At 40.1% G+C, this 26033-nt stretch overlaps 1 protein-coding gene across 1 annotated transcript in view; it reads left to right on the top strand.

Annotated features, from left to right (window-relative positions):
• The window catches only part of HSD17B12 (hydroxysteroid 17-beta dehydrogenase 12), a 124022-nt gene that overhangs the window by 81752 nt on the left and 16237 nt on the right, over positions 1-26033 (top strand). Inside the window, exons 4-6 of the mRNA XM_059709604.1 lie at positions 991-1098; positions 17462-17526; positions 18414-18458. Of these exons, the coding sequence (XP_059565587.1) occupies positions 991-1098; positions 17462-17526; positions 18414-18458 (218 nt within the window). The remainder of the gene's footprint in view (positions 1-990; positions 1099-17461; positions 17527-18413; positions 18459-26033) is intronic.

Below are 26033 nucleotides of genomic sequence, written 5' to 3'. Positions count from 1 at the left end.
ATATATATATATATATATATATATATATATATATATATATAAATAAAAGAAACTGGATTTTTAAATGAATTCTCATCAGTTTCCAAAGATAAGCTTTCTTAGTCCACTGAACTTCACTGAGTGATATGAGTGTGGGATTACTTGAGGAGAGAAAGGGGAGACCAACTTTTATGGATTGCCTCCTATATGCCAGTAGATAACACTTGAGCCTCACACAGAGACAAGGGATGTCAAAGTCATTTAGCAAGTAAGTGTGGAAATGAAATTGGTACCCATGTCTGGGTGACCTTACAGTCTATGCTATCTTCTCAAAAGGACTCACTAGTGCAGGCAGGCGTAAACATTATGGTTACATCAGATGAGTCCTGTTTTCCCAGGGTCTTATTTTGCAATCTGTTATTTCCATGAGCTCTGTTTGGAACTTCATGGTCTTGTGAAGTCTTTCTTGTGTTACTTTGTAGCTCTGTTACTGTTTTGTGTGGATTTTTAAATGTAGTGACTATTAACTATTAACCAAGCTTTTAAATGCCAATAGAATTCTATTACTTTTATTTTCATTTTAATAAGATGAACTTTTGTTTTAATATATCACACTTTAAAATACATTACAGCATAAAGACTTCTTCCTGAGATAATGAAGCATCAGTTTGCAATTAAAATCACAAAGCCAGTGATATTTAAAGAGTATATAACATTATGATATGAATCATGTTTTATTATTTGTACCTAAGGGTTTAAAAAGTAGTCATTGATTTTTGGAAAGAGAACTGATTAAGGAACATCCCTCCAACTCTGTGACAACACTAGAATTTTATTGTGGAATTATTGTGTTGTCTTTATATCATGTCTTAGATCGTCTCATGGTTGCCTAAAATTATCCTGGTCTAAATTTTATATCAAATTGGGGGGTAAAAAGAGTTTGGAAGGATAATGGCATAGGTGCTTAATTGCCATATATTAATTCTCTCCCCGTTTGTGTTTTCTCCCCAGGAGAAAAATTCAAAGTGGAAACAAAGACGATTGCTGCTGACTTTGCATCCGAAGATATATATGATAAAATTAAAACAAGCTTGGCAGGCCTTAAAATTGGTGTTTTAGGTTTGTATCTTTGCCACATTTATATATTCTTTTTGCATTTATTGTTTGATTTTTACTATGATTATATGTTTTCTTTTCGGAGGTTAAGTGCTCAGTTGATAAAACTAGTGAGTCAAAAATTATCTTATTAATACAATTGATTATTAGATTATGTTAATCTATATTTACTTGAATCTTTGTATTTTTAGTTATATTTTAATGACTATTCTTCATTTGGTTGTTTTCTCTGCTTGCTTTATTTCCAGTCTCTCATTCTCTGTATATATTTATATTTGTATCATAGTAATCCTTTAAGGTGAAGGATGCTGACCCATATTTATAGTTGAGAAATGAAGGCTTAGAAAAGCATTTCTCATTTATGTATGTACTAGGGGCCCGGTGCACGAAATTCGTGCACTGGGTGTGTGTGGGGGGGGGGGGGGGAGTGTCCCTCAGCCCAGCCTGCCCCCTCTCGCATACTGGGAGGCCTCAGGCGTTGACCCCCATCACCCTCCAATCGCAGGATCGGCCCCTTGCCCGGGCCTGACTCCTCTGACAGAGGTGTCAGGCCTGGGCAGGGGACCCTAATTTCCCCCCATCACTGGCTCTGCCCCTTGCCCAGGCCTGATGCCTCAGCCAGAGGCGTAGACCCCCATCACCCTCTGATCACCTGATCGGCCCCTTGCCCAGGCCTGACGCCTCTGCCAGAGGTGTCAGGCTTGGACAGGGGACCCCCATCTCCCCCCGAACACTGGCTCTGGCCCCTGCCCAGGCCTGAGGCCTCTGGCCCAGGAGTCATGCCTGGGCAGGGGACCCCCATCTCCCTCTGATCGCTTGCTCCACCCCCCACCCAAGCCTGACGCCTCTGACCCAGGCTTCAGGCCTGGGCAAGGGGACCATCATATCCCCCCAATCCCTGGCTCAGCCCCCCGCCCAGGCCTGATGCCTCGGCCAGAGGAGTTGACCCTCATCACCCTCCGATCACCAATCACCTGATCGGCCCCTTGACCAGGCCTGAGGCCTCTGGCAGAGGTGTCAGGCCTGAGCAGGGACCCCCAGCTCCCCGCGGTTGCAGGCTCCGCCCCTGCTCAGGCCTAACACCTCTGGCCTAGGCGTCCGGCCCAGGCAGCAGGGACCCGCAGCTGCAGCGGCCCCGCGATCGTGGGCTCTGCTTTAGGCCCAGGCAAGGGACCCCTAGCTCCCGGGACTGCCAGCTTCGAACGTGTCCAGCTCCCATCGCTGGCTCCACCCCTACTTCCTGCTATCACTCGCCAGGGCGGCAAAGGCGCCTGATTCTCCGATCATGGCTGGGGGGCAGGGCAAAGGCGGCCCCCCAGCTCTTAGCTCCCCCCTGGGTTTCCGATCACTGTCAGTGGCAGGGGGCTTCTTCCTGCTTTCCCTTTCGCCTCCCTGCATTGTGCCTACATATGCAAATTAACCGCCATCTTGTTGGCAGTTAACTGCCAATCATAGTTGGCAGTTAATTTGCATATAGCCCTGATTAGCCAATGAAAAGGGTATCGTCGTACGCCAATTACCATTTTTCTCTTTTATTAGATAGGATATTTTTGTTTTACACATATAAAGAATAAGGTCTTATGCTCTTTAGCCCCAAACCAATTTTTAAAAATATTTTTATTTAGAGAGGAAGGGAGAGTGGGAGAGAGAGAAAAACACATCAATGATGAAAGAGAATCATTGATCTCCTGCCTCCTGAACACCCCGTACTAGGTAGGGATCGAGCCTGCAACCCAGCTATGTGCCCCGACCGGTAATCAAACCATGACCCCCTGGTTCATAGGTCAGTGCTTAACCACATTGCCATGCTGGCTGGGCCCCAACCAATTTTTGTCCCATTGGGGGAGACATCACCCCTGTTGAAGATGTAGCTAAGAGAGCTTAGGGTCTTGCCTAAGGCCACATAAAGACTGAGTGACACAATTGGCATTTAGCCCCCTCTTTTTTTTTTAAAATCTAAGTCTGCTACTCTCTTTTGTCACACCTTGCTCTTATCAACAAAAAACATGATTTTTTGAGATATGGAAGTATTGTACTTTATTATGAAAAATATTTGCCAGCTTTTAAGGAAAGAAAACAGGCTTTGAGAAGTTATCCAAAATTCTTTGAGCCATTTCTGTGAAGAAACAGGGTATGTAGTTCAGAAAAACTTTCCTCTGCTGAACCTTCTTATCTCCCTGCCTAAATTGGTGTGAACCTGGGAATTGCCATCGTCTTCTTTATCCTATCTAATAAAGCGGGAATATGCTAATTGACCCTCACACCATCACTAAGATGGCGGCTCCCACAGCCAATAAGAAGGGAATATGCTAATTGACTGTCCCGCCCTCAAAGATATCAGCACCCACAGCCAATAAGAAGGAAATATGCTCATTGACTGCCCTACCCTCAAAAATGGTGGCACCCACAGCCAATAAGGAGGGAATATGCTAATTGACTGCCACGTCCTCAAAGATGGTGGCACCCATAGCCAATAAGGAGGGAATATGCTAATTACTGCCCCGCCCTCAAAGATGGCAGCACCTACAGCCACAAGATGGCGGCAGCCAATCCCCTCAGCCCCTCGGGGCGCCTGCCTCCAGAGTCCCCCGGTCCCATTAGCCCTCCAGCTGCCCAGGGCTGGCCTGAGGCACAGTAACCAGGGCTGGCTGAGGCTTGAACTGCCTGCAGTGGCAGCAGCAGAGGTGTGATGGGGGCATCGCCTTCCCCTGATTGCCGGGTCGCCTCCCGCCCCTGAGGGCTCCCAGACTGTGAGAGGGGCAGGCTGGGCTGAGGGACCCCCCTCCAGTGCATGAATTTTCATGCACCAGGCCTCTAGTTGGACTATAAAAGGAGAAGAAACAAAGAGAAAGCTTTAAAAAAGTTTTCTAACATTTCTTTATTCACAACCTCACCTCCTTTCCTCATACTATAAAAGAATGGTCCTTCATATAATTTCTTGGTAATGCAATTTAAAAACAAGTTAAACATATATAACCCTACACAGTGCCTTAACCCTGGCTTAGCCATGCCATCTTATTCAGCTCCTGCCTGGTCCATATCACACATCACCATGCCCCACCTACCCACACTGCTACTGCCTCACTTATAGGAAAGCCAGTAGCAAAATATGAGTGAAGACACAGGTCTAGTTTTTGCCTTCTGTCTACACATTCTTCTTGTGTCAATACTTATAATGTTGCCTGGAGTCTTTCATAATTCTTTTTTTCTCAGCTTAGATCTGGAACACCTGCAGCACCACTAACATCTGTAAAATTCTTCACTTTTTTAAACGCCCAAATCAGTAGCAGCTATGACTTATTAATTAGGATAGATACTGCCATAGTCCATCATCATCCATTTCAAACTAGGCATGCTCTGAAGAATGAAGGCTGGCTTAGGCAGAGACATGGATTGAGGAGCTCTAATGAGCGGAGACACACCTTCAACTTGTGTTCTTGGAGAAAAAAATTTTCTTTCAGAAGTAGTTTTGTTAATCACAATTGTTCTTAGCTTTACATACATTTTAGCTGCTTTTCACTGGGTAACTTTGAACTATAAATACTTAGAGCTGCCCTGACCAGTTTGGCTCAGTGGATAGAGCGTCGGCCTGCGGACCGAAGGGTCCTGGGTTCGATTCCAGTCAAGGGCATGTTCCTTGGTTGTGGGCATATTCCCAGTGGGGGGTGTGCAGGAGGCAGCTGATCGATGTTCCTCTCTCATCGATGTTTCTAACTCTCTATCCCTCTCCCTTCCTCGCTGTAAAAAATCACTAAAATATATTTTAAAAAAAATACTTAGAGCCGATGCCCTTGAAGATGTAAAAGCTGGGCATCTGGTTGCTGTCGGACTGCAGGGTCAAAAAAGGCGTTCTTCATCTGTTCTTTCCTGACTCAATATATAGAAAGTCTACAGTGTGAGTTTAGGCACAACAGACAAATCTGTTAAAGATGGGAATACAGGGCATGTGATTCTGAAGTATGTTTTCCCCACTTCTAGAATCCTAGGACTTGTGTCAGTACATAAACATTGATATGTAGACATATGGACTGATGTTTTTCTAGGCCACATATGCTAATGGAACCATTGTTTCTGTAGTCCAGCTCCTTAGTAAATTGCAATAGCAGTTCATATTATACCTCCATTCATTCATTCATTCATTCATTCATTCATCAATGAACTAGAGACCCAACAGTGAACAAGAAAGTGCCTGATATTATTGTAGTATAATGTTCTAATGGGAAAGATAACACTTTAAAGTTACACTATAATTAAATAATTCTGATTGAATACTTATTGAGACATACACACAACATTATTTTTGACTTCTACTTGGTTGCAGATTAATAATAAAAATAATTATAGGTAATATTTACATAATCCTTTAAAGTTTATAGCAGCACTTTTGAATACATTATCTTATTAACTGGCTATCCATTTAATTTTCTTCCTCCTCTACCACACCTGTCTCTTTAATCATAAGCTTTGCGTAATTATTATTGACAGTTGTTAGCAGATACCTTATACTTATGTACATTGCATTATAATTTTAGTTTGTCAAGATTTTTGAGAGAATTATAAAGACACCTTTATGAGCTAATTTTATCTTATTGCTAGGTCATATTTCAACTCTTATAGTGTGGGTACAGAACTTAGGGGCGGTACAGTGTTTATGTTTTCTTTTTCTTATGATTACCGGGTCTGTAGTTCCTTCACCTTCTTTCTTCCCTCTCTCATCCCCATCCAGATCATACATGCCCCCACCTCTGTCCAGTAAGGGGGAAATAATCTTATTTTCCTACTTCTTCTGCTTAATGTCAATCTCCCCTGTCTAATATTCCCTTATTTTAGGGAATTGATTTCTGGTAAGATCTAGCAATTCATATTAAGTTACAGGAAGGAATTTTTTTCTACTGATTATTAACAAAACCAGTAATGATAAAAAGAAAAATAAATCACCACAGTACACTCCATTTGTGTGAATAACATTAACTACCAAAGTATAGTCAGTGCTTAATAAAGAAAATTAATATTTCCTGAACTACCAAGGAAAATGCTAAGGCCCTTTGTCATGAGAGAAACATTAAGTTTTCAATAAGATAAGTGGAAGGAAAACAGCCACAAATTGTGTGAATTCATACTGAAAGGTCACAGTAACTTGATAAGACTCTAAATGCATAAGGTTGAGGAGTTGGATTCTTAACGCTGTTATGTAAAATAAGTAAGCATCTGCTGTCTTCTCTCGGGCAAATGCCAGGAAACACAGAGTTGAGAAAGATTAAAAAATTTCAACTATTCAGAGAAAATGACATCAATATTGCTTTGAGTAAGCAAACAATTGGTTAACAAAATGGGACTGCTCTAATGCTTACTTGATTCCTCAAGAGACTCTCATGTGTGCTCCAAATTGGTTTGGAGGACTTTGCACAATGTATCGTGGGAGGCATAATTTACCAAGGCCAACGGAGTAGCCTTGGATTTCAAGTATGCCACAGATAATACGTATTTCAAATTACACTGCTATGAGTTTTTAACTTTTAAAAAGGTGACATTCTTTATTTTAGAATTAAAAATAGAAGGGTCTTCCTGGAAAAATATACTTAGTTTGTGATTCATTTAATAAGTAAATCAATCATAGCTTTTATTCCAACTTTTAATGCATCCTACCCTAGACCAAGAATTTCCACACCAAATGCTGCGAAGGTCTTCTGCATCCCATACTGCCATTGTTTATATAAGTTATAGAAACCAGAGAGTCCATGGTGCAGACAGGGGGACTTGTGATGCCATGCTGGTGCTGGCTAAGTGTATTTAGGCCTATTTATTACTGTTAAAAACCAAAATTAAACCAAGTAAATGTGAAGCTCTAATTGGCCCTATTAAGGGATTCATGATTTGGGCAGCATCCCATCTAGCAACTAGAAGGGCATTCTGAGTGTTGTACAAAATGGAAGGTTTTTATAGGAGGAAGTGTGGGGCAAGGGAGCTATTAACAAAAGGAAAGAAAGGATTATGTATCTGTTTATACTTAAGTTTCCAAAGCTTCTTAACAAAAGACCCAAGGGTATTATTAGCTACTTGGGGGAAAGGACCAGTTAGCTTACAAATGGCAAATTCCCAGGTAATTAATTGGGATGGCTTTCTTAGAGTTCAGTCCCTAAAGTATCAAAGGGAGAAGAAATCGATGTAGGCCAAGGAGAGGGAGACACAGGTTGAGGAAACTGTCTCTACGTTCCCCCCAGGAAGGATATGTGCATACCAGGAAGTTATGCAGCTTCCCAGCCTCAATTGATGAGGGAAGTTACAGAGGGTTTAGAACTATGCAGAGCTGCAGGTTATCTTCTTGCCATTCTCAGAACTTTACTAATGAGAAATTAGTTTTAAATTGCCTTTTGATATGTAAGTAGCTCTGAAAGAACCAATGTCATCTTCATTTATATCTTTCTAGAGGCCTGGTGCACAGATTCGTGCATGGGTGGGTCCCTCCCGGCGATCAGGGCCGATTGGGCCAGCCGGCTGGGGGGAGGGACTGCAGGAGGTTGGCTGGCTGTGGGAGTGCACTGACCATCAGGGGGCTGCTCCTGTGTTGAGCATCTGCCCCCTGGTGGTCAGTGCATATCATAGCTACCGGCTAGTCGTCCTGTCGTATCAGTCACTTAGGCTTTTCTATATATAGATTGGGATTAGTACATTCAGTTTATTACCTGTCTACTTGCTGGATCAGTCACCTTGAGGAAATAACTATCTTAGTAAGTGAAATACATGGAAAAATTATTTTGAAATAGAAAATAAGAGGCTTAAAGAGAAGATTATAGGGGTAGGTTAGTGATCAGTGAGATCCTTGAGGGGAGGAAAACAGAAGGGGAAAAAATAATTAGTTAAGAGAACAGCAAAGATAAACTTCATACTTTTGGAAGTAATCTCCTTCTCCATCCACTCACTTTCTTTTTTTTTTTCCTCCCCTGTAGCCCAGGCATAAAATGGCTCAGGCCCCAGAAGGGCAGAGGCTATTAGCCTAGTTACAGAGGAAAGGATTACAGGAGCATGATAGGATGCTTGCTTCCTGAGACCGTGGAGTATCATTATTATACTGGGATATGATTTTTGTGCTTTCTAGAGGTTTGGGACACTTCTAAAACTTCGCTTTTGTAATGTAATCAAATTCTGACCCTGACTACCCAGAGTTAGTATAGACTCCGTAAGTTCAGGGGCACAATCCCCAACAATACTGCCCTTACTTCTGATACTACCTACAAATTTGGAGCTCCCCAGGCCAAACACTGCACTTCTGACCAACTGATTACAAATTCAGGTTTAATATTTGCTGGAACTTCTTACAGAGCTTAAGAAAACAGCTTTCATATGAAGGATGCAAATCAAGACCAGTCCAATGAAGAGTCACATGGGGCAAGGTCTGAGAGGGTTTGGAACACAGAGCTACTGGTCCTCTCCTTGTGGAGTCAGGACTCATCACACTCCCCTCACACTGATTGTTCACGAACCAGACAGCTCCCTGAGCTTCAGTGTCCAGAGTCTCTGTTGGGTTTCATTCTGTAGGCGTGACTCATTTCTCCAGTGACTGAACTCAATTTGCAGCCCTGCTCCCTTTTCCAGAGATTGAGCTGGCTCAGAGCCTCAACCAACCCTCTAGTTACACAGTTGTTCTTCACCGTGACCATTCCTCATTCTGAATCATCTTGGTAGTATAAACTCTGGTGTGATCCACAGGCCCACCAGGAATAACAAAGACACTCCTGTTACCTTGGAAATTCCAAAGGTTTAGAACATCTACCCTAGGGATCTGACAAAGACCAAAAAAGTTATGATACAGCAGCTCTCCTTTACTATTTGTTGATTGATTCATTCAATCATATACTGATTCATTCAACAAGTAAAAGGTGACAGATTTGTAGAGAAACCAGAGTATCAACAAGTAAAATTTCAGAGATAGAGCAATAAATAAAACTGTAATTGTTCCTGCTCTCTTGGAAGTCAGCCATTGAACAAGTAATTGGGAGTGTGTTGCGTGTCACGAAAGAGTATGTTACTGAGAAAGCTAAGGGTGTTTAAGATGTTCTCTCTGAGAAAGTGATGTTTAAGTTGAAACCTCAAGGCTGATTAACCCTGGAAGGAGAGCTGTGGGAAGGGTTTCTGGGTAGAAAACAGAAAGTACAGAGCCCTAAGGAAAATGTTCTTGGCAAGTTGGGGGGACTGGTAGAGGACCTATAGATCTAGAGCATAGATTGCAGAGGAAGTGGCTGGAGTCTGGAGATGAAGCAGAGCCAGATCACAAAAAGGCTTAGAAAACCAGGTTTATTAGCTTTTGGACTTTATTGGAAGGACAATGTAGACACTGTAGAGCTTTAAGCAGTAAATTGACATCATAATGGAATTTTAGAGAGATCATTCTGACTCCCAAGTTGAAACAGACAAGAATTGATAAAAGGAGACCAGTTTGTCTATTTCAGCAGTGAAACATAATATAATGATGGTTTCATATTAGGATGATGGCAATGGGAGTCGGATGACTGGAGAGATGTTTAGGAAGTAGAGACAGAACCAGAAAACAACAAGAAAGCCCACTGCATGGGAGAACATATTTGCCAGTGATATCTCCGATAAGGGTTTAATCTCTAACATTTACAGGGAACTCATACAACTTAACAAAAGGAAAATCAACAACCCAATCAAAAATGGGCAACGGACCTAAATAGATACGTTTCAAAAGAGGACATAAGGAAGGCCAAGAGACATGAAAACATGCTCAAAGTCACTAATCATTTGAGAGATACAAATCAAAAAACAACAATGAGATACCATCTCACATTTGTCAGAATGGCTATCATCAACAAATCAACAAATGACAAGTGCTGGCGAGGATGTGGAGAAAGGAACTCTAATACACTGCTGGTGGGAATGCAGACTGGTGCAGCCACTGTGGAAAACAGTATGGAGTTTCCTCAAAAATTAAAAATGGAATTCCCATTTGACCCAGTGATCCCACTTCTAGGACTATATCCCAAGAAATCAGAAACACCAATCAGAAAGGATATATGCACCTGTATGTTCATAGCAGCACAATTTACAATAGCTAAGATTTGGAAACAGCCTAAGTGCCCATCAGTAGATGGGTGGATTAAAAAACTGTGGTACATATACACAATGTAATACTACACTGCTGTAAAAAAGAAGGAACTCTTACCATTTGCAACAGCATGGATGGAGCTAGAGAGCATAATGCTAAGCGAAATAAGCCAGTCAGAAAGATAAATATCACATGATCTCACTCATTTGTGGATTACAATGAACAACATAAACTGATGAACAAAAACAGATCCAGAGACTGAGAAGCATTGATCAGATGCTCAAACCTCAGAGGGAAGGTAGGGGAGGGTGGGGGCAAGGGGGGGGGAGATCAACCAAAGGACTTGTATGCATGCATATAAGCATAATCAATGGACACAGGCACCAGGGGATGAGGGCGCGAGCGGGGGAGAGGAAGGGGTGCGGGGAGGCGGCGCAATGGGGGGGGATAAGGCCACATATGTAATACCTTAATAAAAAATTTAAAACAAAATGTACAAGATATTTGAACTTAAATTATTATGAAAAATAAGGTATTACTGTTTCAGTCTAAGTATCAATAGTATGTAAAGTGCTCTCCCTCATTAAATCAAAATTTAATTATCTTAAAAAAAAAAAAGAAACGGAAACAGAACCAGGATCTGATGAAGGTATTCTTCAGAGGTCTTGTCTGACAGGAGTGAAGAATAGCAATAATAGTTACTTATTATTACCAACATTCATTAAGCTTTTTCTAAAATATGCCAGATACCATGCTAATGAATCTCATTTAGTCCTCAACAAGCCTACGAGGTAGGTATTAATATTTCTGTGGCCTTTTTTACGGACAAGAAATAGACTTACAGAATTTAAATGCATTATCTGGGATTATACAATTAGTAATTAGCAACTTCCAGGTTCTGACTTAAGCAACTGGGTGCTATTTCTCTACAACAGAAAACCCTGCATCAGGAGCAAATTCTTTAGAGAAAAATAATGATTTCACTGTGGGATACGCTAAACTTAAGAGGGCTTTGAGAAATCCAAGTGGGAGATTCAAGTAGATGACTGGATCGCGGGCCTAAATGCCCTCCTTTGTATTTATTGAATGAGGCAGCAACCTGGTGTAGCCAATCATGGCAAACAGAAGAGGTACATGGAATTTTTAATTTTAATACTAGGAGAGTCATCAGCAACATTATCAGACTAAGTATAGTTCCATTGGATGTATTGAATGAGATTGGATTTCTAAAGGGAGAATAAGACTTAGAATTCAAATGTATTTCCTCTTACTAGAAACCCACTAATGGTATCAATTAGAGCAGAATCTTTAACTTAAAACTGGATAATTAGCTGTGATTTCAGAAATGTAAATAGAACCCTCATTCATGAAATTGATAGGTGCTTCTCTTTTAACTACCAACCTCATGTTATCCTTTCCTCATCCCGTCTTCTAAGTTTATGGATGGCAAATCTTACTGAGTGTTGTCATGAGGATCACATAGCAATTTATAATTAAACAGTGGAAATGAAACATTCTGTCATGTTGCTTCTGACTCAATCTTAATTTTCCAATTTCTGATTAAAGGAACTGCAAATTTAAAGCCTTGTAAACTCTTTTATTTAGAAATTGCTACTCACAAGTGTATGAAAACTGTGAAGTTTGCAAAATGTTTTACATGGTGTTTCAAATATCATCTGCCAGAGTATGAACATGTGCTAGCTCCCGCAATATGTTAAATAAGGCAAAAAAGGAATTTTCTTTGCATCACTTTCCACACTCTCTGTAGACTGGAAGACTAGTTCTCTTTGAGTGAAAGATGGCAGAGAAGCAATTAGGACAAATATAATCAGTGTATACATTTCTTCTGATGAACCATTGCCCAGAACTCTTTCAGAAGGATGCAGGTGCTATAGTCAAAGCAGCGACCCTGGCCTTCCTGCTGCCTCCCCAGCACCTGGAATAGGGCATGAAATAGGAGTTCAGTAACACTTGCACAACTACATGGCCATGCAAAATATCAGCAACTCTTCCTCTGTTTACTAACATACTAATATGTTTCAGGATTGGGTTCAGTATTTTTGCATTCTCTACATTGAGAGAGAGAGTGAGAGAGAGAGAGAGAGAGAGAGAGAGAGAGAGAGAGAGAGAGAGAGAGAGAGAGAGAGAGAATATGAGAATGAGGAAACAGGTTTATTGGGGGTAAAAACACTTGCCTCTTGTTAGGAGCTGTTAGTAGTAAAATCAGGACTAAAACCTGGGTGTATTGGACTCCGAGATCCATACCTTTTTAGTTCAAAAGCTTAAGACAGGAGAGGTTCCCCCCACGCTGGGTACATACACTATTACTGGTGCCTACATTTTAAATTTCTTGGTTAATTTTGAAATATAATGAAGTGGCGGCACCTTTTTCTAATCCATTTTAATTAATGAACTCTAATAGGTTTTTCATTTCTCTAATCTTTCATTTGAGCTGAATGAGTATATATAACTACAAATATAACTGAAATGTAGACTGAATGTTTTCCACTTTGATATGATGAGAAGGAAATAGAGTTCTTTGCTTTATTTGATATATATTGGAAAGCCCAACCATTAGGCAATGTTTCTAAATCACCTTAATTTATTTCTCTGATTAATCTAGAAAAAGCAGCAGCTTGAAAGTGATGTGTGTATATATTCATATCTGTTATTATTGTGTTTGTTCAAATGGATTTTTATTGTCTAGTTTATATTGTTTGCTCCTCCCTCATACCCAACCCAGTTACTGAAAATCTAATTTTCTAATGACGTCATTATCTCTGTAGCAGCCGGTGTTGATAAAGGATTCTAAACATCCAGTAGGTCAGAAGCAGCCGCAAATGAATTTAGAAGAAACAGAAATCTTGTGTATGCTTTCTTTTCTTTTTAGGTATGAGATGTGGAAGTGATTTTTAAACCGCATCATGATAGCATTTAGAGCAGTGGTTCTCAACTTTGGCTGCACATTAGAATCACCTGGGAATCTTTTTAAAATCCCGATTTCCGGGCCTCATCCTCCGAAAATTCTGTTTCTTTGTTACTAATGTTGTGGCCCCACCCAATAACAAAGAAACAGAATTTCCGGAGGATGGGGCCCAGAAATCAGGATTTTAAAATGATTCCCAGGTGATTCAAATGTGCAGCCAAGGTTGAGAACCACTGATTTAGAGTATTTATACAACATTCAGAATTACTCTGTGGATTTTCTGCGTCTTTAAAATACAGTTCTTATCTATTGGTGTTTTTGAGAGTTGTGGAGGGGGTCGTGGAGAACCTGCCACCTCCTCTAACCACTCACCTCGTCCTTGTTCTTGGCCTGTCTTCACCTCTGTTCTCTGTTTGTCTCCTCTGTTCTATTGAGCTCTTCTCAGTATTGCAACTCCAGTGAGAAACTGATGTGATAGATGCTGTATCTGTTCATGGTCCTGTGATGATCGTTGGAGTAGTGGTTGGAATTCTCAGATTACAGACATCCTTTGTTTTCTGAAAGACATGACGTGTTACACTAGTAAAAGGGTTTTGTGGGTCGCTTACAATTTTTAAAAAATCTCTCTCTGATGCTTCACTTGTAGGATTAAAAAAAACACCAAACACCTCACTAATGAACAGCTATTTAATGCCAATTAAAATGCTTCCATTGCCCTGGCTGGTTTTCTCTGTGGTTAGAGTGTTGGTCTGTGGACTGAAGGGTCAAGGGCACTTTCCTTGGTTTCAGATTCCCCAGCCCCCAAAGGGGCATGTAGGGGAGGCATCCAATCCATGTATCTCTCTCATGTCGATGTTTCTCTCTCCCCCTCCTCCCTCCCTTCCACTGTCTCTAGAAATCAATGGAAAAAATATACTCGGGCGAGGATTAAGAAAAAAAGACATAAAATGCTTCCTTTAGAAAGGTTTTCAACTATCTGAATAATGTAGGAATAACTTGGCATTGTTTAGTTTGGTGAATCCTATAATGAATCCTGTAATATTTAAAATGACATCGCATGCACCCATTCTTAATGAAATTAAATTATCATGGAAATATTTCCATCACTGACTCCTACCCTAAGCCTGTTTTCTTTCTTTTCCAGTTCCCTGAAAGCTTTCCTCCCGCCATTGGGTTATTGCTGCCACCTAATGTCACAAAATAAAATTGCTATTGGTTTGCCTTTTCCAAGAGATTTGCACAATTGTGCGGTTTATGGAAATAACTATTTGAGAGCAACAGATGGTTTTCCTCTATACTCTTAAATAATAGCACTCTGAAGTGGTTACAGCCTCTTTGGAGAGAAGGTGGGAGGCGTATATCTCACCAGCAAAGAGTGCAACCAATAAAGCATAAAGGGATTTAAGAGCCCTAATCTCTAGTATGGAACAGCGATTTTCAACCTTTTCACCCCATGGCACACAAATTAACTAAAATTCTGCGGCACACCAAGAATATATTTTTTTGCTGACCGAACAAAAATAGGTATAATTTTTATTCATTCACACCAGACATCTATTGTTGTGCTGGCTCTTATCACTTTGTTGTTGTTGTTAATCCTCATCCGAGGATATTTTACCCCCCTCCATTCCCCACTGATTTTTAGAGATAGTGGAAGGGGTTGCGGGGGGGGGGGGGGGGAGAGAGAGAGAGAGAGAGAGAGAGAGAGAGAGAGAGAGAGAGAAATATCAACGTGAGAGAATTGATTGGTTGCTTTGTGCAGGTGTCCTGACTGGAGCCTGCAATGCAAGTGCATGCCCTTGACCAGAAATTGAACCCTTGATGCTTTGGTCTGGTCCATGGGAAGAACTGGCCAGGGCCATTTTTTATGTTTTTGGGTTTTTTTTTTCTTTTTTTGACAATTTAAGGGAAAAGAGGCCAGTGCTACTTACTAAATAGTCAGGTATTGCATGTTTTAAAAATTCTTTCAGCACACCAGTTGAAAATTGCTGCTAGGGACCTGTTGCCAATCTGACATTGGCAGGTTCGTCCCCTCATAAAATATGGCTCAGTGTTCTGAAAGATCTGTTCCCACTTTATCTTTTTTTTCCTGTGTGTATTTTTAGTTGTGAAAGTGTAGCCCTTATGCGTGATACTGTTTATTTATTTGGGCAGAAGTTCTCCATGTTGACTGGGTTTTCTTTTAGAGCTGTGTTAAGTAGATGTTCAGGTTTTCATTGTTTGAGTAGAAAGTTTTGATAGCTTTCCTTTGCTCAGTTAGCAGAGACGTATCTGAAGACTTTCTATCATTAGTGTAACCTTAAACAGAATAACACTTCCCACTGGCTTAGTTATTTATTTGTGCGCTTCCTTAGCTGGACTCTGTACTTGTAGTACATGTCGCAAAGATTGCAAAGTCAACTGTGCTGCTTGCAAAATCCTAGACTTTAAAAAAAAACCCAATCTGGGTCTTAAATGATTTATAATTATACTACTCACTTTTCTCCAGTATTCTGAAGTAGAGCATTAATGTTCCCATGGGCTAGGGCCAGGATTCTGTTGTCTTAAACTGACTTTGTAAAAACTATTTTATGTGGAGCATTTTAAGAGATATTTTGGGTGTTGCTGTTTCTCTTAGTCATGCTGTAAATAAGTTATTCATCCTTTCTAATTCCGAAGATGGTTAAAGCAAAGTCCAGTGAGTAGAAAGTCTCACCTTCAACTAGTTTGGGCTTAATTTTAACAGCTCTTTTATAGAATTGAATCCCAGAACCCCTGGTGGGTAGAGAACCTATTGAATAAAATAAAAATGGATTTAGACTTGCTGTTATTAATTATGTGTAGGTACTATGCCTATTCAGATAGGCAAGAATCCTAATTAAATACAGTTTACATTGTCATTATCCTTTGCTTTCAGATTTTCAGACAGGTTTCAGCGAGCTTATTCAGTCCATGCTGACCAAATTGTGCAAGTAAAATCTTGAGACTCACAGCCTCAAGTGACTGGCTTACTGCTAAATATAGAACCCTTATTGAGTTCCTTTGAGCTACTAATTTTGTTAGTCTATTGAAAAAGTTACTATTACTATTATCGGGTTTATCAGGCACAATTCCTTATGAGCTTTAGCAGACCAATCATAACTTCATTATCTGTTTTGCTACTGAAACATTTCTTTTAATACTTCACAGTTTTATTAAACATCGCTATCAGATTTCTGTTTATTCTCCAATTATTACTGATTTTTTTTCTGAACTGAGATTGGATGAAGGCATATGATGGTTTTAATGTAGTGGTTAAGGGCCTAGCCCTAGCCTCTGAAGTTAAATTTCCTGAGTTTGAATTCCTTCTCTCTGATCTTGGGTGAGTAATTTACCTGCTGTGAACTTCAGTTTTCTAATATGTACAAGGGAGGTAATGTAGTTGCTGTGATGATTAAATACAGATAGATAATCCATTTCACTATTTATTTGGTTAAAATAAATTCTAAGATATTTGTATGATTCCTGTAAATACTCCTTATTCTGGGTTTGTCTTTGTCTTTCCAGGGCTAAGGAAACTAAAGGATATCTGAGTGTTAATCATGTACCTAATTATTTATGCTTATTCATAGCTTCTCAATTGTCTTATAGCTCCAATCTTAGGTAGGTGGTTGAGGAGTAGGAATACAGGAAGACTGAGGCATAACTTCAAGGCCTATAGGCTAATAGGCAAGGATGGTTTGCTGGAGACATTTGACCCACTCTCTTGGCCTCCACAGACAAGCCTTCCCAGATAAGCTCAGACGCTCCAGGTATAGACTCCTATAACACTGTACTCTGTAATGAAATAATTGTTTTAATTCTTTTTGTGTAGTGCCTTTCTCTTCCTGCTCCATTGTATGTTCCATGATGCCAGAAACTGACTTTTCCTTCCGGTTTTGTTGCATCATTAAGTGAGCTCTCATTTCAGAGTTGAAGAAACAGATGCCTATCATATGTGACTTATCCCAAGTCACACATTTTCTGAAATAGTTATAAGTAGAACTCAAGTTTCCAGTCTCCCTTATTATAGTACTCTCTGCTCTTTCTACTGTATTATGAAAATTTAAGCTCTAGAAAGGGGTTGAACAATATCTACAAATAACTGTTACAGAGGCAGAATAGACATACTCCATGGGGTTATGGAAATTGGAAGGTGAACATAAGTTCTTTTGTCAGGAGCTGGGTGGTAGGTACAAAAAGGCTTAATGACAGAGGAGACTCTTGAACTGTACACACATGGATACATTTTTGGATAGAAAGTTGTGGAAAAGGTCACTCCAACCATAAATAGTATTATTGAAACTTTTAATCCCAATATTTTTTAAAAATCTATAAAATATATATGTTAGCAGGCTAACAATCTTGTCTTATTTCAGTGAACAACGTGGGAGTATCATATGAGTATCCTGAATACTTTTTGGAAATTCCTGACTTGGACAGTGTAAGTCTTTCTTTGTATATTATGATAACAAAAGGAATGCATGCAGGTATTGGGAAGGCAATGTGGTAAAAGGGCTCAGACTGGAGTCCAGCTGCCTGAGGTTCAATCCTTGGCGCTTCTATTTGTTACATGAGTTACTCTGAGGGTGATCTCCACCATACTTAGTGTCCGGTCCCTCTCCATACAATAGACTTCATAAAGATGTTAGAAGGATTGAATGAGAAAATATTTATAACCCCGTTTGTACAGTACCAGGGGCAGTAATAGCTCTAGTTTTATTATATCATTATATTATAAAATATTAATAATAATATAATCTCTATTATATTATTATAATTTTTTATTATATAGCTTTGTTTTAAGTATTAGGATTCTGAACACCAATTATAAATCATAAAGTTGTTAATTGACAACAATATTCTAGTGATTCGGGTAGACTAGCTCTACCAAAATGAAAGCTCTGTCCTTGATACATGCATAATTCTTTAATAAACACTGAAAGAGGGTATCATTGAAGGAACATGTGAAATTAAAAAAAATTGTTGAAAATCTTAGTTTCAATCATTTCTCCTTTTTGTATTAGCAGAGAGGAAATTACAAATGGTTCATATTTACTTTAGATTAAGTTTATCTTTTTGCTTTCAGTTTTTCCTTGCACAGATACCTTGAATTTTGCAGATTAGCATGAATTGGTACTTTTGGTAGAAAAGTACTATAACACTGAGAGTAAAATAAAATCTTTCTCTCCATCCCAACTCCTGTCATTTCCCGAGACCTCTACTATACCTGGGGAAACGTTCAGTGCATCTCCAGATCGTTCATATCACATGTGTATTATGTGGTCATGACCATGATCTATATAAAATAATCAATATGTTTTTTTGCAGACCATCAAGAAAATGTTAAATGTTAACATTCTTTCTGTTTGTAAGGTAAGCAGCTTCTCACCCTTTTTGGTCTTTTTTGTTTAAGAACACTGACATAACCAGCTTGTTCATTTCAGTCAACTCTTCTTTTGATGTAAGTATGTTTTCCAGATAAAAGGGGCCTATTTTCTTATGTCTTCAGGAAGTAGAAAGAACTGAATACCAAACAGGTGTCTGTATAGTTTTGCTCTTTAACAATGAGACATTAATTAAATGCCTCCATTATATGCAACCCTATGGTAGGCCCAGGGACCACACAATCTAACTTAGTCTGAAGATTGATTTTTACAAAGTTTTCATCTAGATGCAAGTCATCACTGGTAAATTGTTTCCCTTTTTTATTTTTTGTGATACAGGTAAGTTGATGAGTTAAATATTGTGGTAAAGTATTGTATGGGAAATATGGGACTATAAAGAATGATTTTTCCTAGCCACATGTAAAAACAACTCTAGTTTCTAGTTGCTAGGCATGCGTTATAGCCTTGTCACTTGTATATGCTGACCAAAGACACCATAGCTAATATATGCTAAAGGGAAGACCAGCTATCAAATCTAAAATCAAATAAAAAGGAAAACATATTTAAAAAAATAATAAGTGTTAAAATTATGTGTATGTTTCATAATATAGTGTAATGAGTTAATGACAAAAATATGTTCGAATGTTTAAATTTTATTTTATAGAATTGATACTAGCTACAAATTAGTCTCCTGATAATTTTAATCCCTCTGTCAAATAAACGATACGAAACTTTATACTAGACACATTAGTATTTTCTCCTGCTTGTCAGAGCTGAACTGAACTGGTGCATACTCTTATAGTATAAAACCCTGGCCTTCTCGGTCTCCCAAAACATGTGTTTTTGGCTGGCAGTATACAGAACACTAATGATAAAAGGCTTAGGTCCTGACCTTGATCTGTGAGAACCAGTCAGCTTGCTGTGCTCCATGGCCACACACTGCATCCTTCAAGCAGCATCTGAGCACAGATCAGCTTGTACCGTGGTGGCCACCTCATGTCTCTGCTTAAAGATGAGCAGTGCAGGGGGGAAATGTGGAGAAAGCAGCTCAAATCCAACAGCACTGTAGAGCACCTTTCAGTTTGTTCAAAATAATGATGACATAAAAACGAACCACCAGTCCTAATATCTTGACAAATTATAAAATGCTTCTCCTGCCTCTTCATTCTTCCTCTTCCATTTTCTCTTTTTACACTGGCAAATATGCTTCTTCCCATGAAATGAGTTAGTGGAGCCAATGCTAAATTATTAAACATACCATATCCTATTATATTGTTGACTAGAGGCTCAGTGCACGAAATTTGTGCATGGGTAGGGTCCCTAGGCCTGGCCTGCGATCAGGGCTGATCGTGGGCCTTCCAGCTGCCGGCCCAGGCCTTTCTTCATTCCGTGCCACCCCCTGGTGGTCAGCACATGTCATAGTGAGCGATTGAACTCTTGGCCTCTCTGTTGAATTCCCGAGGGGACACTTTGCATATTACCCTTATATATATACATAGATGGGAAGGATCACAAGCAGAACTGGATAAATGCTTAACATTTTTGTATGTAAACTTGTTTTTTTGCAAATCAAATCTCACGACACTCAGGGCATTTGCTATTTAAAACCCTTCTTCATTAAGCCAAATAATCATTCTTTATCTTTAGTGTAAGTATGAATTTTCCTGTACCTTAGTGATGCACACTTTATTGGAAAAACCATTTAAAACTCTTGATTTAGTTGTCATGGAGTTAACGACATCTGGAGTACAGCCCCTCTTTATTGTACTATTGGTGGGGTCCATGCAGTTACCATCTCTGCAGCACAGTCAGGTAGTTCAGGTATGAAAGGTTTGGCTCACAGCAGGAGGTGAGTGGTGTGGGGCAGCTAACCTGAAGGCCAGAAAAGTAAGTTAAGACATGATTGTGCAGCAAAGCTGAGTGGTGTACTCAAAAGAATAGAGAGCCACTGGAAGCTGAAAAGTAGAAATAGGTGTGATCTGATCTACATTTCAGAAAGGCAGGTCTAGTGGCAGAGGGACATGGCAATACATATGTTACAGTACATGTGTCTGTCTTGCTTATACTGAGAAAAGGGCATTGGCCTTGATGAAGCTTTGTGTGTGGCCTCCCGGATTTAGTGCTCTTTCATGCTGCTGTCATCTGTCCTGTGGTATATTTTGATGAATTGTGCCTATTGTCCTTTTGTTGACTGTGTTATGTTGCCAGGGCGAGGGCTGCATTTTCAGTAGGAATGGTTGTTTGGTGCCCTGGGGTAACTTAAAACAAGATGAGAATTGGTCTGGCTCTAGAATCTTACAAGATTTTATGGTGGCTGGACATCAGGGGAACTGGGGCATGGATGTCTGCAGCCTAAAGCCACAATAAAACATCAAAAAGGTTTATATAAGAAAGAGAACAACCTCTTCTCACCATCAGTGATGGTCAAAGTATTATCTCCTTACCAAACCACGATAGGGGTTGACTGGCTGCAAAGCATGCCAGGAATTTGGAGATGTTTGCTGGTAGGGCCACAGCATCTGTTAAGTTTGGTGCTATGCCTTCGCATTGAATGACCTGGCTTTACATTCCTTCAGGTCTAGGATTATTGCTTGGTCCATGTCCTATATGAGTAGGTCAGATAAAGTAAAAATCACTTAAGTGTCATACTCCAGCAGAAGAATAATAAAAATGAAATATCCTGACCAAAGGAATTAGAGGTCATCACCAGCTGAAGTAGTGGTGAGTGGTACAGAAGAATACTGGGAGAGAAATACCAGCCGAATGCTTTTGCCTATAGATCCTTGATGTTTAATCATAGAGTCCAGTTTAGCCCTCTCTCCCCAGCCACCAAGCCCTTCAGTTCACTTTTCATCTTACTCAATAGTTTAGGTTTATTCCTTTTTTTCTCTCTCAATGACTTACTTAACTGGGCTTTCTCTTTACCAGGCATGATACTGTTTAGAAGCCTTGTTGCTTGCTTTCCAATTTTGCTTTCAAATCTTTCAGGGTTAAACTTAGTCTTGTTCTTTTTCCTGCAGAGCAGGTAAATGTCAAGGTAAGAAGAACCAGGGATATGGAAATTCTATATAGGTGGCCAATATGACAGATAGATTAGCCTTAACCTGGAAGAGAGCCCTACTAGCTGGGGATTTTTCCTTGTGATTTTAAATGGTCTGTGACTAAAATCCTATATAATAAAAGCCTAACATGCTAAGTGTCCAGTCTGGTCGGCCGTTCAACCAATCCAAGCATAATATGCTAATGATATGCTAAGGTCGCTCAAACACTCGCTATGCCATGCACTGACCACCAAGGGGCAGGTGCTGTGACCGGTAGGTTAGCTTGCTGCTGGGGCCTGGCCGATGGGGACTGAGCAAGATGGGCTGGACACTTAAACCTTCAGATATTGAACCACACTCTTCTAAAATATTTCCAGTTTCATGCCTGGAGGGTTTTACATCTCAAAACACAGAGATTTTGCAAATGAAATTGTTGTGCTGCTATTGATTATTAGAGGAATCGTGAAAAAGGAAGAAGTGCCACAACTCCAGAGGCAGGCAAATACAAGTCCAGTTTCAACAGGTAGGATAATGAGCTTCACACCAATCCAAGGACAAGTTCTAAAATAGATCTTGTGTTGCTTGTTTCTGATTTGAGATCACTTGTTTTAGCATTTGCCATAATTGGAGTTGCCTTTCTTCCTCCGGCTTGTCTTTTTATTTCTTTAATAAGTTTTAAGATGTCAAGACACCATAGACTCTTTATCCCTTTTCAGATGAACACTGCCCAAACCAGCTCCCCAAGGGTGGGGAAATTATTCCTTCTGATGGTACTGGACCCAGAAGCTGCTACTGGCTTGGTGAATAAGTGGATCACAGGGAATGGCCCTGCCTAGACCCGAATCCCTTAGGAAATTTCCAGGCTACCATTCTGACCCATGAAGGGAATGTTCCAACCTTCTGTCTTACCTTTCTTAGAGCAAAGAAGGAAGTAGGTGAGGGTGTGGTCCAAGGTAAAGTTTATTAATAACCTCCACTTGAAGTGAAGTTCCACTGAGTTTGGTTTGCTTTATTTGAGGATGAGGAGGAAGAGTCTTAAGCAGGGGGTCATAATGTAGTTCTTCATTAGATATTCGACCATAGTGGAAACTTGAAACTATGTTTTATTAGGAATGGTTGGAAGAACTAGCGATGTTCAGGGTGAAGAAAGGAAACATGCATCTCTCTCTCTCTCTCTCTCTCTCTCTCTCTCTCTCTCTCTCTCTCTCTCTCTCATCGGATTGTATCGCACCCCTGTTAAATCCTTCAGCAACTTCCCCCTTTCCTCAAGTTCAGAATCTTGAATGTGACCTACAGGGAGGGAAGCACCACCTGACTTGGTCCCTGCTCACCTCCCCAGTTTCCCTTTAGATCTCTCCCCCTCCAACTGTGCTCAGGTCAGAGCACCTTCATTCAGTCCTTTGAACCAAATGTTCCCTCAGGCTGGTCTCTCTCCATGGAAGGCTCCCTCATCTCAGACTTCACTAATTCTACTCATCCTTTAGTTCTCAATTAAAGTGTATGCACTTGGAGGTGGGGTGGGGTAGGGAGCCTTCCTGACCCTCCAGAAGAGATGAGGTCTCTCGGGCAGTTTCAGCGCATGCTGCCTGTCTTCCCTTTGCTCTGCTTTTCATTTTTGGTTGAGTGTCTCCCTACAGATTATAAACAGCATGAGGACTAGTACCATCTCCTTTTTGTTTCTTTCCATTTCTGAGCCCCAAGCCTCAAATGTGGTGGGTATAAAGTGAATGCTTTTTGAATTAAAATAAAAGAATTAATTAAAAAACTGAAAATTCTAGTTCTTCGGGAATAAGGATCACACTTACTGTATGGGGCCCTAGAAGGGTGAACTTGGGTCAGTTGTTGATATTTTACGCTGAAGTAAATTGTAAGAACTTCCTAATCTTTGAATCTGCCAGAAGGGGAATGGGCAGAAGGTAAATTCCTTTTCTGATTCTAGGTCAGAAGTTGCAAACCAATAATCTGTGGGCTGAATGTGCCCTACCAATACTTCAGTTGGCTCAAGCAGTATTTTCAAAACTGGGACATTTCACACCCAAACTTCTAGCTTCTCTTGGGAAAAATCTGAAAATCAGGTAACACCGAGCTGAACTGCTGAGTGGCAACAAGTGATTAGAGCTGAGTGGCAACAAGTGATTAAGCTGAGTAGCAGCTAATTATGCTAAATAGTTAGGCTTGCAATCTCCAGATTTCCACAGGCCCCACTCGTCTCTATTGTCTGATTTGCTGTACTAGTGTATGTTATGTACCTGGCCCTTTCAGGCCTTTGGGTTTGCATCCCCCTGTTCAGGAATTCCAAACATTCAGTCTATTCAAACTGCAGATCTGCTTAGTGATGCTGAGAGATTAGAATGGCTTTGACTAAATAAATCTCTTCCATCTCTATGATCATCAGAAATTAAAGCACTTGGAGTATGAGGCCGTTTGCATGCTTTTGAAAAGCTAACTTTTTCCTTCTGGTACCACTACGTACTTGTATGTATGTTACTCAGCCGGAAGTAACAATGCTATGCCCTGTCTGTTGGTGATAAATGTTTAGATTGGGGGGGTGGGGAGGGCAGATGGATGAAAAGCACAGGTGAAGCATTTGTTTCCTTTTTCTTATAAGGATTTGCCTCGGGCTGTGACATGGTACCAGTAGGGGGAGCCCTCTATTAATTTGGAAATCTATGAGAAGAATCTCTGTTGAGCAGTGTAATTGTATTTAATTTAGGGATTATGCTAAGAATTTATCCCCACCCTGCCCCAAGAATTCAAGTTAACAACATTAATAAATTACAGGAAATTAATAAATTACAGGAAGGTGAGTATGGCCTTCACCACTGAACCTCACCCAGGGCTTTTCTAGATGAAGACATTACAAGTTAATACCTGGAGTCCTTTAGTGCATTTGAAAGCAGCTATCATTATGCGCCTCCAATTTTCTCAAAGATTGGGTACATTTAGCCCTTGGGTCTCACAGTAATGGGCTGTTCCAAACATAAGTACAAAATGTTGGGTTTGCCAAATTGAATGACAACCACTGTTTCGATAGTTTTCATCTTTAAAAAAAAACGGAGTAGTTGTAGGTTGGTTCTAAGGTTCTTTCTAGCTCAGAGCAAAGCTAGTAAAGGAGAAATTTCTTACATGTGGGCGAAAATGTAAAGATCTCTTTGAGAACTTAGGGATTCCTTTCTCCTCCTAAAATCTGTCAATTTTTATGAAGTCGGCTTATTTTGGGAAAATTTAAGTGATGGAAACTCTTAGCATATTATAGTATGCTAAATATTTGGAAAAAACAGTCTGATGATATATGTGTTCTTTTTATTTTAAATTTTTGACAGTTTATAAGTTATGGCTTTAGAGTCATTAATAATTGACATGCAGCCCTCTGTTTTGGAAAACTCTTTTACTTTTGTTAAATTAGTTTAGCATATATCAAAACATAATTTATTACAAAATGTTTGGTTTTTATAGTGTTGGGTTGAATTTCAGGTTAAGTCATGTGGGTTGGGGGGAAATGGCAAGGAGACTCTTACCTTCCACAAACACTTAAACATTAATAAGGGAGAAAATCAAATAGTATGTAGAGATCTCAGAGCTCTCTATAAACTTTACCTAATTAAGCTTTCATCCCCTGCACAGTAAATATTCAGCTAGCCATATAGGTTAAATTGTAAGGATTTCTAATTAAGTTGTATTCTTGGTAACACGGAGCTCAAATTATATAGTTTGCCAAAGAAAATGTGTGCTATCTTATTCCAGTATGATTTCCAATGGAGTTACCATCTAATTTCTCCAAAACAGGCATTGTGCAACACTTTTGCTGCTTCATGTAATTCTTTTCACTATTATGCTATGGTTTTTTAAATTATTGTTAATGATACCAATTGAGAACTTGCTTAAGGCATTTGCATTAATTTTCTTCTAATTTGTATGGGCTTATTTTTCAGTTGCTTGAATTCAGATCCTGTTTACTCCAAGCAGGTTACTCTGGGGTAAAGGGCAGGGCAAAAGTGAACAAAGTGGCTGTTTGTCATGTCCTAATTATTGTGTGAATAGCCTGGATTCTAAGACAAGTTGTTATACTCTATTTCTTATCCCATATAACAAAAGGCTAACATGCAAATGGACCGAACGGTGGAACGACTGGTCGTTATGATGCACACTGACCGCCAGGGGGCAGACGTTCAATGCAGGAGTTGCCCCCTCTTGGTCAATGTGCTCCCACAGGGGAAGCACCACTCAGCCAGAAGCCAGGCTCATGGCTGGCGAGCACAGTGGTGGTGGCGGGAGCCTCTCCCACCTCCACGGCAATGCTAAGGACCCCTCCGGGGATGTCCACCTGCTGGCTTAGGCCCACTCCTCAGGCCTGCGCCCTCTCGCTTGAAACGCCCGTCCCCCCCCATACATGAATGTCTTGCTCTTGGCCTCTAGTTTACATATAAGGATGATACAGGTGATAATATATGTCTTCTTATCTTACTAAACTATCTTGAATTTTAATGTTTTCATTTGGATTTTGGTTGTCTTGCTGAGATTTA

The sequence above is a fragment of the Myotis daubentonii genome, chromosome 9, assembly GCF_963259705.1.
Source record: "Myotis daubentonii chromosome 9, mMyoDau2.1, whole genome shotgun sequence".
Lineage (NCBI taxonomy): Eukaryota > Metazoa > Chordata > Mammalia > Chiroptera > Vespertilionidae > Myotis > Myotis daubentonii.
The sequence above is the reverse complement of the archived record's forward strand: the minus strand, read 5'-3'. Positions and strand labels throughout refer to the sequence as shown.